Source organism: Capra hircus, chromosome 9, assembly GCF_001704415.2.
Source record: "Capra hircus breed San Clemente chromosome 9, ASM170441v1, whole genome shotgun sequence".
Classification (NCBI taxonomy): Eukaryota; Metazoa; Chordata; class Mammalia; order Artiodactyla; family Bovidae; genus Capra; species Capra hircus.
In genome coordinates, this window is record NC_030816.1 from 90,886,341 (window position 1) to 90,902,966 (window position 16,626).

General features: G+C 47.1%; 1 protein-coding gene across 1 annotated transcript in view; it reads right to left on the reverse strand.

The window, feature by feature from the left end:
• WDR27 (WD repeat domain 27) overlaps positions 1 to 16,626 on the reverse strand; it is a 175,578-nt gene that overhangs the window by 113,393 nt on the left and 45,559 nt on the right. Inside the window, exons 19-22 of the mRNA XM_018053525.1 lie at positions 14,784 to 14,881; positions 13,324 to 13,445; positions 2,975 to 3,072; positions 1,266 to 1,368 (exon numbers count right to left, since the gene is read on the reverse strand). Coding sequence (XP_017909014.1) covers positions 1,266 to 1,368; positions 2,975 to 3,072; positions 13,324 to 13,445; positions 14,784 to 14,881 — 421 coding nt within the window. The remainder of the gene's footprint in view (positions 1 to 1,265; positions 1,369 to 2,974; positions 3,073 to 13,323; positions 13,446 to 14,783; positions 14,882 to 16,626) is intronic.

Below are 16,626 nucleotides of genomic sequence, written 5' to 3' on the forward strand. Positions count from 1 at the left end.
CTTCAGTGCCCGGCCGTCGAGGAAGTCGCAAAGGGGCTCCTGCCAAGGTGACGTCAAGCCCATCCACATCAACGACCGCTCCCAAGGCCCGTGTGTGGCCTTGCACTTGGAAGTTTTTCAAATATGTGCTAAAGTACAGAGAATTATACAAGGAGCTACACACATACACGGCCCAAACGCATTATCAAGACTTGCTATACTTGCTCCAAGTATCGTATCCTTTTCTTTCTAGTTTTTGGGGTTAAAAGGTATGTAGTATTTTGAAGCAAATTGCAAAAATGAGTCCTATGTATTTTGTAAGCATTTAAAACCTGGGCATTTTATACTAACTGTACTGCCATTTTTACATCTAAAAGAATAATAATTCGCCGATATTTACTACCCAGTAAATATCAATACCTTCCCCAGGCATTCGCAAATGTCTTTTAACAGTTATGTGGGGTCAATAGGGATCCAGTCGAGATCTGTACATTGCTCTTACGTCTCCCTATTTTGGAGCAATCCTTCCCCTCTTTTTCACGCCACATTCTTGCTGAAGGAACTGGACCAGTGTCCTCAAGGATGCTCCGTATCCAGGATCTGTCTGTCTGCTTCTTCGTGTGCCCTTTCGATTTGCTCCGTTATCCTGTGTATTTTCTCTTAAGCCAGAAGTTATCTACAAAGACTCGGTTAGCTTCGGGCTCCCCTGTTATCACAGGACTACCTCCTGGTGCAGACTAGCGAGGCAGATACCTTAAACAGCATTAGTGACACAGACTGACATCTCAAAGGTTCCATACTCGGTGGCGTCAGTGGTGGCCCCTGGGAGAATTTCCCATGAGCCTTGTTTTTAATCATACTGAGGACGTTCAGCAAATGGTCACCTTCTTCACAAGGCTCATGGACGCAGTGTGGTGCTGCAGACCTCAGGCGCCACGTTTACAGCAGAGGCCAGTCTTGCTCGTCCTGCGTGACCAACCCCTGTGCCCCCTGCCCAGAATCTCCCATCGCCCACCCGAGCTCCTGGCCCCGCTTTCCACTGCCCGCCTCTGTGAGTCCGCGTTAGGCTCCTCACATGAGCAGGATCACACAGTCCCCGTCCTTCCACGGCTGGCCTGCCACACCTTGTGCGTGACTGCTACTTAACACCATCACGATGTGGCAGCCTCAGAGCACTGGCCCATGGCCAAGGTTCTGTCCTAACAGGCAGCAGTATTGACCGTCTCCCCAAGAATGAGTGCAGAGCCTTCGCCTGAAGACCAGCACACTGCCACGGCAGCACATACGTGTCTGTCTTCAGCGCCACAAGCCACGAACCGGCCGCAAGGGCTGAAAGCGATTCCACACGGGTAGCCGCGGCTTGGATGGCCTTCAAAACGGCGCTCACACCTGCAAGGAAGGAGAAACAGCAAGAGAACAAAGGATTTCTCAATTTTTAACATAAATTAGGAGGAAGATACTGACTTGTCTTCACAAAAATGAGCAAACCCACAGTGAAACATCTTTATTGTGAGGATTGTTAATAATAAATGGTGAGGCAGGTGATTCTGAAGACCTTTTAAAAATACTGAACATGCTTTTAACATCATAAATGCACAAAAATAACAACACTAACATTAAATAAACTTTATATATGTGAGAAGTATACAAAAGTCACACAGGATAGAAACAGAGGGTTTATACTTGTTTAGTGAATGAAGACCTCAGGCAGTCTGCTACTACTGTCCTTACGAATATGTATGTATACGTCACACACACAGACACAGAAACAAATGTAAGTAGTTATTCTATTTTGTTAGACACATTCTATGCTCAATGTCTGTCTGCCATAACTATCAGAGCATTTTAAGGAATAGAATTATGTGTGTGTGCATAAATACATATGTGTGTGTGTCTATCACTGTGTGTATATATATTTGTGTACATATATAAATATACGTATACATCTCACTGTTACATGGATGCACCCCGTGCGTATATTCATACATATATATACACACATATTCTGTATACATACATATACACACACGTGACTGTAACATGTATGTAACACTGTGTGTATATAAATTTATACACATTTCTATGTACATCTCACTGTTACATGGTCATATCACTGTGTGTGTATGTATATTTGTATACATACATGCACATCTCACTGTTAGATGTATGTAACCCTGTGTGTATATATATATATTTTTGTACAAATATATGTACACCTCACTGTTACATGTACATTTCACTCTGTGCGTACATGCTTCAGTTCAGTTCAGTCGCTCAGTCGTGTCCGACTCTTTGCAACCCCATGAACTGCAGCATGCCAGGCCTCCCTGTCCATCACCAACACCCAGAGTTCACTCAGGCTCACGTCCATCGAGTCAGTGATGCCATCCAGCCATCTCATCCTCTGTCATCCCCTTCTCCTCCTGCCCCCAATCCCTCTCCGTACATGCTTGCATACATACATATACATCTCACTGTTACATGTATGTACCCCTGTGTGTGTACATACACACATATATATACACATACTTTGTATACATATATATGCGCACATCTAACTAACATGTACGAATCACTGTGAGCATGTATGTGCTTATATACAAATATATGTGCGTCTCACTGCTACACGTGCCTCTTACAGCGTGTGTGCATACTTGCACACATACATGCGCATCTCACTCACACACATGCACACTCCAGTCTAACAGTGAAGTGATCAGTTAACTTCCTGTTCATTTCCAGCAGTCAGAGGCCACAAGTCACATGTAGCAGAGGAAAGACCGTTATCTGCCTTTTCATCATTCCAAACCGTGTGACCCTTTCTGTGCATAAATCAGACTCTTCTTAGTCAGTGTGAACAGATTCACCACAACCTTGTCATACTTGGAAAAACAGGCTCAAGTGGAGTTTACCACGAGCTTTAATTAAAATACACTCTCTGTGGTCTGTCCAGCCTCACCCCCAACCGCACCCCAAAAAGCAGAGGGAGCCGCACCTCAGGGTCCTCAGGTCCCAGAGCTTTATCCCGTCACCAGTGGCCGCGGTCGCAAAGAGATTATAAGCCTGGGACTGCTGGGTTGCAAATGATGACCCCTGTAATTATAAGGGGAAAATCAGGCATATTTTTTACAGGTTTAATTAATAAACATTATCCTAATCATATCTAACAACACTGAATCTAAAGAAAGAAATTAACAAATAGCTTTTTTACTTATAAAATTTTAGAATTGGCCTCCAAGAACTTCCTATGAATAATCGCTAGTGGAACATTTGGACCTTAAGAACTACCAGCGTATGTTTTCTCTATATATGATGCCACGGAAAGTTTTAGAGCTACAGATGGCAAAAGATCGAAAGACTGATAAAGCGTGGGTCATAAGCCATGTTCAATAAATCATCTGAAAGATGGTCTTAATAAGGCAGTTAAAGCTTGAGGTCAGTTATTAGTTTCCTGATTATCAAACCCTGAGACCCCCTGAGCAGGTGCCTGTGACACTGACTTGGGTGAAATGTGTCCAGCAGACGCTGACCCTTCCGAGGACCTGCATCTGGCCTGGTTACTGGGCCCTCACCTTCTCCAAGCTGCTGTCAGAAGAACTGTTGCCAAGATTTTCAGTGTCTAGTGGACTGAGACTGAACTCCATCTGGCCCCAAACATTACTTAAATATAACGTGGTTTATAACAATTTCCATCTTCCTACTATGTCAAGAATATCCAAACATCACTGTTAAGACAAATCTAATAAAGTGTGCCCACAAGCATTTATGCTTAAGATGCCTACAAGTGATTCTTCATTTACAACCAGGAAACAGAGGCTTATACAAATTCGATGACTGGAAAAGCAAACAAATATGCGTTGAGTCTTAACTCTGCGCCACAGCATTCTGAGCACTTCACAGTCCCTCCTCCTCGCAAACCTGTGGAGGGTCAGCTATTTCACTCCCTTTTTCATACGAGAAGCCTGACACACAGAGGGGCCCACTCACTGCCACCAGTTACTAAGATCAACACAGCACAGTGATCCACAAGCTGGAATTGGGTTAAGATGGCTCGATAACTCATAACAGAGAAACAACAGACACCCAGCGAACACTTAGCGGTCACCTACTGAATGCTGGGTGCTCTGCAACAGCCTGAACATAGGAAGAGCAAAACAAAGGCCCGGTTTAACAGAGAGACGAGTGTGCAGTTATGAGAGCTTACAACATTGCTAGTTTCCTGAAACTGGACAGCAAAACATGGGGGGAAAAAAACAGAAATAATAGACAGAGGTCAAACCTTTCAAGGGGGAAAAAAGAATTTAGAAAAATATCTCAGCAATCCAGTAGAGACTGAAAGAAAAAAATGAAGCTAAGAATTCATGATAAATAGAAAGTGAAGTGTTCTTTTTAAATATTGAAGAGAAAAACAAAATAAGATCAACTGATGAGTCATCATAATAATTTCTAACAGAGTAAGCTCAACAAATAAAAGAAAGATTCCTAGTTGGATTTCAATAAAAAACACTTAAAATATACGAATTTTAATGGTTGAAAGTAAAGGGTGGGGAAAATAGCAGATGCTACTGAAAAGGAGGAAAGATTGATTGTATAAATATTAAGAAAAAATAGAAGTAAGGCAAAGTACACCTTACTAGACTAGAGATCTCTTCAAGAAAAGAAAAGACTAGAGATCTCTTCAAGAAAATTAGAGACACCAAGGGAACATTTTATGCAAAGATGGGCTCAGTAAAGGACAGAAATGGTCTGGACCTAACAGAAGCAGAAGATAGTAAGAAGAGGTGGCAAGAATACACAGATCTATGCAAAAAAGATCTTCACAACCCAGATAATCATGATGGTATGATTGCTTACCTAGAACCAGACATCCTGGAATGTGAAGTCAAGTAGGCCTTAGGAAGCATCACTATGAACAAAGCTAGTGGAGGTGATGGAATTCCAGTGGAGCTGTTTCAAATCCAGAAGATGATGCTGAAAGTGAAACTGCTGCACTCAACATGCCAGCAAATCTGGAAAACTCAGCAGTGGCCATAGGACTGGAAAAGGTCAGTTTTCATTCCAATCCCAAAGAAAGGCAATGCCAAAGAATGCTCAAACTACTGCACAATTGCACTCATCTCACACACTAGCAAAGCAATGCTCAAAATTCTCCAAGCCAGGCTTCAACAGTATGTGAACCATGAAATTCCAGATATTCAAGCTGGATTTTAAAAAGGCAGAGGAACCAGAGATCAAATTGCCAACATCTGCTGGATCATGGAAAAAGCAATAGAGTTCCAGAAAAACATCTACTTCTGCTTTATTGACTACACCAAAGCCCTTGACTGTGTGGATCACAATAAACTGTGGAAAATTCTGAGACAGATGGGAATACCAGACCACCTGACCTGCCTCCTGAGAAATCTGTATGCAGGTCAGAAGCAACAGTTAGAACTGGACATGGAACAACAGACTGGTTCCAAATAGGAAAAGGAGTACGTCAAGGCTGTATATTGTCACCCTGCTTATTTAACTTATACACAGAGTACATCATGAGAAACGCTGGCCTGGATGAAGCACAAGCTTGAATCAAGATTGCCGGGAGAAATATCAATAACCTCAGATATGCAGATGACACCACCCTTATGGCAGAAAGCAAAGAGGAACTGAAGAGCCTCTTGATGAAAGTGAAAGAGGAGAGTGAAAAAGTTGGCTTAAAGCTCAACATTCAGAAAACTAAGATCACAGGAAAACAATGGAAACAGTGACAGACTTTATTTTGGGGGGCTCCAAAATCACTGCAGATGGTGGCTGCAGCCATGAAATTAAGACACTTGCTCCTTGGAAGAAAAGTTATGACCAACCTAGACAGCATATTAAAAAGCAGAGACATGACTTTGCCATCAAAGGTCCATCTAGTCAAGGCTATGGTTTTTCCAGTGGTCATGCATGGATGTGTGATTTGGACTATAAAGAAAGCTGAGCACCATAGAATTGATGCTTTTGAACCGTGGTGTTGGAGAAGACTCTTGAGGGTCCCTTGGACTGCAAGGAGATCCAACCAGTCCATCTTAAAGGAAATCGGTCCTGAATATTCATTGGCAGGACTGAGGCTGAAGCTGAAACTCCAATACTGTGGCCACCTGATGAGAAGAACTGACCCATTGGAAAAGAACCGACCCATTGGAAAAGAACCTGATGCTGGGAAGATTGAAGGCAGGAGGAGAAGGGGACGACAGAGCATGAGATGGTTGGATGGCATCACTGACTTGACGGACATGAGTTTGAGTGAGCTTGGAGAGTTGGCGATGGACAGGGAAGCCTGGCGTGCTGCAGTCCATGCTGTTTCAAAGAGCTGGACACGACTGAGCAACGGAACTGAACTGAACTGAAAGTACACCTAACTAGTAATCGTTTTTGAAAGTGATAAAAACAACTACATCTGAAAATATAAGATATTGTTGTTCAGTCACCCAGTCATGTGCGACTCTTTGTGACCCCAAGGACTGCAGCATGCTGGGCCTCCCTGCCCTTCACTATCTCCCGAGGTTTGCCCAAGTTCACGTCCATTGCGTCAGTGATGCCATCCAGCCATCTCATCCTCCGACGCCCTCTTCTCCTTCTGCCCTCAATCTTTGCATCAGATGACCAAAATACTGGAGCTTCAGCTTCAGCATCAGTCCTTCCATGAATACTCAGGGTTGATCTCCCTTAAGATTGACTGGTTTGATCTCCTTGCAGTACAAGGGACTTTCGGGAGTGTTCTCTAGCACCACAGTTGAAAGGTATCAATTCTTAGGTGTTCTGTCGAATTTACAGTCCAGGTCTCACAACCATTGTCAGCAGAGTAACGTCTCTGCTTTTCACCACCTCTCTAGGCTTGTCATCGCTTTCCTGACAAGAAGCAGCCGTCTTTCGATTTCATGGCTGCAGTCAGCACCTGCAGTGACTCTGGAGCCCGAGAAGAGGGAATCTGTCGCCACCTCCACCTTTTCTCCTTCTATCTGCCGTGCAGTCCTGGGGCCGAATGCCACGACCTTAGTTTTTTTAATGTTAATCTTAAGCTGCCTCTTTCACTCTTCTCCTTCACCCTCACCAAAAGGCTGTTTATTTCTTTTTGCTTTCTGCCATTAGAGTGGTACCATTTGCATATCTGAGGCTGTTGATGTTTCTCCTGGCAATCTTGATTCCAGTTTGTAACTCATACAGCCCAGCATTTCGCAAGATGTACTCAGCATATAAGTTAAACCTACAGGGTGACACCACCCTTATGGCAGAAAGCAAAGAGGAACTGAAGAGCCTCTTGATAAAGGTGAAAGAGGAGAGTGAAAACCTTGGCTTAAAACTAAACATTCAAAAAACTGAGATCATGGCCCCTCGTCCCATCACTTCATGGCAAATAAATGGGGAAACCATGGAAACAGTGACAGACTTTATTTTCTTGGGCTCCAAACCACTGCAGATTGTGACTGCGTTCATGAAATTAAAAGACACTTGCCCCTTGGAACAAAAGCTGTGACAAACCTAAACAGCATATTAAAAAGCAGAGACATAACTTTACTAACAAAGGTCTGTCTAGTCAAAGCTTACGGTTTTTCCAGTGGTCATGTATGGATGTGAGAGCTGGACTCTAAAGAAAGCTGAGCACCGAAGGATTAATGCTTTTCAACTGTGGAGAAGATTCTTGAGAGTCTCTTGGGCTGTAAGGAGGTCAAACCAGTCCATCCTAAAGGAAATCAACCCTGAATATTCATTGGAAGGACTGATGCTGAAGCTGAAGCTCCAATACTCTGGCCACCTGATGCGAAGAACTGACTCAATGGAAAAGACCCTGATGCTGGGAAAGATTGAAGGCAGGAGGAGACGGGGACGGCAGAGGGTGAGATGGTTGGATGGCATCACCGACTCAGTGGACATAAGTTTGAGAAAGTTCCGGGAGATGGTGAAGGACAGGGAAGCCTGGCGTGCTGTAGTCCATGGGGTCACAAATAGTTGGATACAAGTGAGTGGCCAAACAACAAATTAGTTTATGTATGTGGAAAAGTGAAAGCTCGCATGTAAATAAAGACTAGGTTGAAAAAAGTCAGAAAATATTTACTGCTAAATCAAAAGGCCACTTGCTAAACTGGCAAATCACAACCACAGCAGCATTCAGAGAGAAATTTATAGGCTTAAACACATGTAAGAAATGCATGAAATGGGTAAAATCCCTGCGCATGGTGCAGTGAAGCTGAGGTGCCGGGGACACACAGGGCTCAGCGCTGCTGCAGGAAGGAGCATGCTCGCTGCAGGAGGCGCTGTGTACTCTGAACGCACACTGGCGGCGAGCCACAGGGAACTCGGCAGCGGCCAGGGAACAGCAATGCCTTCCTGTAGCAAAAATCGCTGCGTTTCTTTAAGAAAGAGAAGAAAGTAAGACCTGGAGCTAATGAAGTATCTATTTTAAAGCAAATTATATCAATTTGGGTGACTATTATTTCTGAAAATCTAAAGTTCTGGTGCGACAAGATAGTTTCATTAAACTATTTAAAATTTTACATATTTAAAGCTTTTCAATTCAAATTAGCTGTCTAGTATTACACATCTGGGCTGCCCCGATGACTCAGCGGTAAGTAATCTGCCTGCAATGCAGGAGACCTGGGTTCAGTCCCTGGATTGGGAAGATCCCCTGGATGAGGGAAAGGCTCGCCACTCCAGTAGTCTTGCCTGGAGAAACCCATGGACGGAGAAGCCTGGCGGACTATAATCCATGGGGTCACAAAGAGGTGGATATGATTGAAGTGACTTAGCACACGCCCTCCAGTATTCTCAGCTAGGGAATCCCATGGACACAGGAGCCTGGCAGGCTACAGGCCATGGGGTCGCAGAGTTGGACACGACGGAAGAGGCTGAGCATGCGCGCACATTACAGATGTACATCACAAAAAAATGCCAGTAGCTCATTCAGACACAACAAAGAGTGATAGCCAATAAGATTTTTGTTCAATATATAGAGAAAAGGCATCTGCTGTGATTCTTAAAGCTATCAATAAACCATAAAAAATGTGTATGCACTTTCATCCTAAAAATCAGCCATTTAATGGCATAAAATAGACTTCAGAAACAGGAACACAAGGCCCTCTTCTTTGTGACTGGTGGTAAAATGAGTTAAATTCTGCTTCTGCACACGAGGCCGCTGCAGGTGATCCTCGGAGGAGGTCACCACACGAACCCAGATGCTCACAAAGAGCTGCAGCGGCACCTGTGGACGCGGCTGCCCTTGTCACCGAGCCGAAAAGAAATCAGAAACGACATATTTTTTATCCGAGTGGAAATGGGACTTTTGCGCCAACTGTGACTTCTGCTTCCCCTGAACTTGGACTTGTAGGACGGCAGTTCCTGCAGGCTCTGGTGAGTCGGAACACTTTGACGCCCACTGTGTAACTGAACAGAAATGTCGGGGAAGTTTAAGAAAACTATTAAGCCATGGGGTAAACCTCTAACCTTACACCCTCATCTTTTCATCCATCATATACCATTCAGATGTTTATTTTCAGGAAGTAAAACCAGTTCTTTCCCCATCAAATCCCTCAGAACTCCCTTCCCAACCTAATGCCTCTCATCCGACCACACAGCGCAGGCTGCTGTGCCTGCTTCCCCCGCCCCAAGACACGGCAGACGGCTCAGGACTGGCCGTCTCCCAGGCCCCCAGGGAGGAAACCTCGTGTGGCCTGGCCTGGGAGCCACAGAGCCCTCTGCCTCACTGAGGCCTGGGGTACAGCGACTGGGAAAAACGACCCCTCAGGCACAAGAGCCAGAGGAACCTACCCCTGGGACCACGGACACTGAGGATGAGGAGCCTGCACACACCCGCCCCTGGGACCACGGACACTGAGGATGAGGGAACCTGCACACACCTGCCCCGGGACCACGGACACTGAGGACCAGGAACCTGCACACACCTGCCCCTGGGACCACACACACTGAGGATGAGGAGCCTGCACACACCTGCCCCTGGGACCATGGACACTGAGGACCAGGAACCTACACACACCTGCCCCTGGGACCACACACACTGAGGATGAGGAACCTGCCGAACTTCCCCCTAGTGATAGGAGGTGAGCCCCCTGCTGGAAGTGACCCCAGGTCTGTGCCGCCTGGAGCAGGGTATCCCACAGCAGTGCCACCGTGCAAGAAAGCGGCCCCGGCCACACGGATGCCCCACCCCCTCACCTGAGACCAGAGGGTCCACACCCACCCTGAGGACAACAGGCAGAGATGAGCAGCAGCCAGAGGCTGCCTGCAAAGCTGACCCTATCTAGGAAGCAGCATGGCCCCTGTGGTCCCAAAGGCTGGACACTGAGTCGGGGTGTGTGTCAGGGGGGCCCCCGAGGAACCGAAGGCCGGGCGTGGAGTTGGGGCTGCATGTTTTAGCAGCAGGCTGGGTGGGCAGGGTTCCCGAAGAGGCAGGAATAGACCGGGGCCAAGGCTGACCAGGAGCTGGGCTCACACCTACATCCTCCGGAGGTTAGCGTTCGTGGTGTTGACCCCCTTTGGGGATTTTATATTCGAGTCAGTCTGGGAACAAAGGAACCTGAGACCCAGGGACCCGTCCAGCCCCTCCGGCAGGAGTCAGGTCGACCTGCTTCTCTCTTTCCCGCACCTTCAAAGGCCCCATAAAGTTAAGTTCTGTTTGACCACGTGGAAGGATGCGCAGCTGCAGCTGAGTGCCGTCTGACCCGACCTTCGAGAACAGCGCAAGCATCCTGTTCTCATCCCTGGGCTGGGGGCACTCTCTTCTCTCACCTTACAGAGCTTAAGTGGTGGCTTAGATGGTAAAGAATCGCCGGCAATGCAGAAGACCCTGGTTCGATCCCTGGGTTGGGCAGACCCCCTGGAGAATGGAATGGCAACCCACTCCAGTATTCTTGCGTGGAGAATCCCAGGGACAGAGGATCCTGTTGGGCTACAGTCCATGGGGTCACAAGAGTCAGACACGACTGAGCGACTGCCACACTTTATGGAGCTTCAAGAGTCAGATTTGCATGAGTGAGGGTAACTCACCCCCACATCTCCCACCTTCCAGGCCACAGTTCCTTTGAAAGCAGACATCATTTCTGCAATAATTCAGCCTGACTTTCGACTGCAGGAAGCACAATTATATAGGTTTCTCCTTAACACTCACGGGAACAAAGGAATTGTGTGAAATTAGCTGCATATGAAGATTAAGAGTTTCCTAAGGTAATGTCCACCAGCCTTCATAAATATATATTTTTAAAAATAGCTTCCATTTAGTGAATTTAGCATATGATAAGAAATCAATATACATTATATTATTTAATCCTTATAACAGAGAAAAGCATTATATGCAAAAGGTTAAAATATCTTATTTTATGAAATGTAAACAGAGAGGAAAGTATCAGTCAAAATAGCAACATATTACTTTTCAAAATGAAATAACTTCTCTTAAAATATGACAGAATCTGGTTAGCTAAGTTTAAAAGAATTGTTTTTACCACTGTTTTAAAGCCAAGGCTTTATCCTTACGTTATAAGTAAAACAGTATCAAAACACCAAAATTATACTTTTCATTTTCAACTTAAACAGTTTTGGAAACCAAACTGAAGAAAAATCTTATACTGATCTCTAACATACCAACTTTCAACCAAGTTTTTATGGCTGTATGATAAACTCCAGAAAGAAATTAAGGTTAGAATATGCAAAAAAGAAAATAGGATTTATAATGGATTTATAATGGAAAAGATATATGAGTCTATTATCAAATTCACTGAAAAGTCCAGAACTCTACCAGGTCTAATAATCAATCTGGAGTGCCACCTTGGCAGATCTTACTCTGAAATGAGCAGCATGAGATCACGGTTCCCAAACGCAAACCGCATTCCGGCCGTAAAAGACACACACACACACCCCCACAGCCCTCCCAGGGGCCGCGCCGGCAGGGGGCGTCATCACGCCACGCGGCCTGACACCTCCGCTGAGTCCGAGGCTGCTATGCCAGCAGTGCCACGGCATCACTGCATTCTTCGAGGGTGCCTCCATTCGTCTGTGGGACCACAGTGTTTAAAATATTTTTGCTGTTTTTATGCAGCTAAGAGTCTGTTCCCAAAAAAAGACGCAAAAAAATAATCTTTGCTTCAATAACTCAGCAGGCTGAAAGCATCATACAAGTCAGAAAAGCCTCCTCTTAATTGGAAATGTCCTCCTTATCGAGCCCCAAAGGGCAGACTGGGGGAAAGGTCCAGGTAGGACCCAGTCTGAGCCTCGAGGCGCCCGTCCAAGACCAGGTGTCCCCCGGGAGGGGCGGACGCTCGTCTCCCCTTCTCAGCCCCCAGCCGCTGCCCGCCAAGGCCAGGAGCCCGGACTCTGGCTGCAGCCACGCGGACGGGCCATCCAGACGGACCTCCCAGGGCTCGGACGTGGGGCCTCAGGCCACTGCCCTCACATCAGGGGTCTCCACTGCCCCAACACAGTCTGACTCTGGGTCCAGCACCCCCAGCCTCCATTCCCCCAGGACAACACCAAAGTCCGTTGGAGAGAATTCAGTTCCACGGCCCTGGATCTGCGCTCTCCTCCCACTCAGCCACTTACAGAACCTCACCAACCATCAGACCACACACGCCGTCCACACACACCATCACATGGACACTTAAACCCGAATAACATCCTGAAACTGTGGATAAGAGAGTCTTCTTTGAGCAATATAGTAAGACTTCACTTAAAACAGGAGAATATCCTTGAAGCATAATGCATATTTCTGCAGGCATTATAAAGTAAATCCTTAATTTGGAGAGCGATTACAAATCTATCAAAAATCAAAGTTGTAGTCCTGAAAACAAACGTTCTGTTCACAAGTCTCTTTGTTGTTCTTTTGAGCAACAAAGCATCTTTTGAACTAAACTGTGAGACAATGAATTCATCAGAATGGCCACCTCCTCAGTGCCTGGCCTCCAACGCCCACTCGTGTGTTATTTTGAACTCTTCCTCCGTCGAGACAGACCGGCTGCACCGGACAGTGAGACCCGTGAATCCACAAAGGCTGCTTCACATCCCTGCAGAATCTACCCAGCACTGCAAGCACCCAAACCACCGCCAAGTGGTAAATGGAAACGGGACCATTTTCATTTGAAAGTGGTAAAATCAAAAACTGGGACCATAAAATCATCAAAGACAAAGGTACAGACACCCACATTCGACACAGCATCCAAACGCCTTCTAACATCAAACATCAAGGCTTGCAATAGCTTCACGGCTGATAAAAACCACGGTTGCTTTCGGCAGCAAAATGCTATAAGGGTGCATCACGAGTTTGTTAAACACTTAAACACAAAGTTTACAAGGGCTGTGGGCGGTCAGAAGGTCACTCACTTTATTTTGACAGATCTGGTGGACGGGCCGAGAATGGGCTCCTGTGATGACGGCCGCACTGCAGCCCATGTTGAGGTCGAAAACCTCTAAGGTCCGGTTCCGCCCGGCAGTAAGCACGAGGTCTGGGGCTCAGTTAGGGAACTTCTCTCAGCAGAAGGTTGCATGGACAGTGACCAGCGATGATACCCTGAGGCTCCACAGGACGGTCCTGACCACAGCCCGCTCCCCACCTGAGCCCAGGCGCCTGGCCAGAGCTGCTGGGAGGCCAGGGAGGCCAGGCGTGCAGATTTCCACACTGCAGGCCCAGGTCCACTGAGAGTTAAGCAAGGCTTGAGATGTCAGGAAACACCCAAATCAAGAGGCGGAATGGCCGTCCCGCATGTAGGCACCGAGCTTGAAGACAGGTCTGAACCAGAGATTAGACAGGGAGGCTGTGGAAGTGAACGGCGCCCCCTCCCACCAGGTCAGGCTGCCTGCATGGAGGACAAGCCGTGGACGCAGCACACGGCAAGGACGCTTCATCCACGGGGACCAGGAGGGACAGTGGCTAAGCTGGCAGCCCAGTGGTTAAGACTCCACGCTTCACTTCAGGGGTCATGGGTTCAATCCCAGATCAGGGGACTGAGCTCTCACCTGCCACGTGGTGTGGCCAAAACACAAAATGTATACGCGCTAGAGAAGTACAGAATTGAAAAAGTGCTAGATCTAATAACAAACCCAGTGCTAAAGCCAAATACTCAGGGTCCTCACTCAAGGACAGAGAATAGTCAGAGCAACACGCCAGTGCTAAAGCCAAATACTCAGGAACCCTCACTCAAGGACAGAGAATAGTCAGAACAACACGTTTCTGCTAAGTGTTTTTGTGTTTTTAGCAAAAGGTCCTAGCATTAAAAAATTACCTTTCTAATTAAAATATTCTAGAACCTCTAATACCCTGTATCAGTCCTTCTGAAATTTCAGGAATAAAACTTTTCAAAACAATCTTGTACCTTTGAATTAAAGTTTATAAGATATCTCCCTAAAGATCAGAGCTTTGTTTCTAAATAAAGTCAATGCTCCTTAATTTAAAATTATGATGGAACCACAAAAACTCACTGCTGTAACTTTGCCATCTTCCACATGAGATGGGGTCGCCATTCAGTTCATCAAAGGATGCACGTGGTAAGTGTAGCTGTGTCCTGTTTAAATGCATTAAACTACTGTTACTCAAGACGCGAGCAGACCAGAAACCTCAGGTCCCGTCACTCTGCTCTACCTCACAGGTGCCCCACGTCCAGCTTCCCTTTCCCTCCGGGGCTCTTTTCATTATTGAGATGAAGCCGTTACACAAAGGCCCCTGAGCTCCATGAGGCCCGAGTGCTCAGCCCAAGCCTGGAGCCTGGACCCTCAGCACAAGCCTTTGCCGGAAGGATGATGGGCAGGATGCAGAAACATCGGACGCAGAGCAGGAGAAAGGATACAGGAGTGGAAGTCATTCACTGCGGACAAGCTGGTGACCTCCGTGGCGTCGGTCGAGGGGAGCCTGCACACCGGTACACACCAGCTCTTCTGTCTGTACCTGCGGGAGGGTGGAGGGCACTCTGTCCCCTGGCTCCCCTTTCGCCACAACCCGAGAGTCTACCTTCAAGAACTTTAAAATAAATGCTTTCATGTCAATATTAGCAATCATATTTAATTAACAAATATTAATAATAAACAAATTGTACTGGGTAGCAAGTTGACTACCTAAGTTATCCTTCAGGTAATTCTAGCTTTTCCTTTAGTAAAACTTCATGAAAAATATTACTATATACATAGCCAAGTGGAATTCATCCCCATCTGTGAGAAAACAAACTTTTCTCTTAATTTTAAAATCATTGTATATACTTAGCAAGACTCCCAGGGAAGGCAATGGCACCCCACTCCAGTACGCTTGCCTGGAAAATCCCATGGATGGAGGAGCCTGATAGGCTGCAGTCCATGGACTCCCAAGAAGTCGGACACGACTGAGCGACTTCACTTTCACTGTTCACATTCATGCGCTGGAGACGGAAATGGAAACCCACTCTAACGTTCTTGCCTGGAGAATCCCAGGTACGGGGGAGCCTGGTGGGCTGCCATCTACGGGGTCGCAGAGTCGGACACGACTGAAGTGACTCAGCAGAGCAAGTCTCCACAGATCAAACCTGGGTCTCCTGCATTACAGGCAGATTCTTTACAATCTGAGCCCCTGGGGAAGCTCTACACGCTTAAGGCACCCAGTGGCTGTAAGTTATCTGCTGCTGTTGCTCAGCTGCCCAGTCAGCTCTGACTCTGAGTGAGCCCAGGGACTGCAGCACCCCAGGCCTCCCTGTCCATCACCAACTCCTGAAGTTTGCCCAAATTCATGTCCATTGCATCGGTGATGCCATTCAACCACCTCATCCTCTGATGCCCTCTTCTCCTTCTGCCCTCAATCTTTCCCAGTATCAGAGACTTTTCCAATGAATTGGCTCTTCACATCAGATGGCCAAGATACTGGAGCTTCAGCTTCAGCATCATTCCTTCCAACGAATATTCAGGGTTGATCTCCCTTAAGACTGACTGGTTGGATCTCCTTGCAGTCCAAGGGACTCTCAGGAGTCTTCTCCAGCACCACAGTTCGAAGCATCGACTCTTTGGTGCTCTGCCCTCTTCACAGCCCACTCTCACATCCATACATGACGACTGGAAAAACCGTGACTTTGACTAGACGGACCTTTGCTGGCAAAGTGATGCACAGGTGGGCAACGGCCAAGCCATTAGGGCTCAGAGTCCAGACCTCTCAGACACTCGAGGTGTGGATGGAACCGGCTGTCAGCCCATCCCGTCCACAGGGAGGCAGCTGCGGGGCAGGGGTCTGGTGCAGAGCCAGCCAGAGTGGTGCCCAGAGGGGTGACTTGGGGGCGGGGACAGGCCTCACGTCCCGGGAGAAAAGGCCACATGCAGACCCAGGCCAAGCCTCAGGGGAAGTCTGGGAATGAAGCTTAATGATCAGCAGAGATTTCATGAACCCCCGTGCATCCTGCTGAGAGACTGCCCAAAGCCACACAGCAGGACGGCTGAAGAGGTGACAGCAGCAACTTACTGTGGACAGGACGGCCCAGGAAGGGTCTCAGAGAGAAGAGTCGTGTGAGCAGACGGGGTGCAGACAGCCCTGCGGTGGGGGAGGCCCAGGAGTGCCTCCCGGATAAAGTGCAGGTGTTCCCGACCCAACCCCACACCTGCCCGGGGTGCAGGAGTCCCCAGTGCTGGAGGCTGGCATGTGCCCATCAAGGCGAGGCTGTCAGCACCAGGGGGACTCTG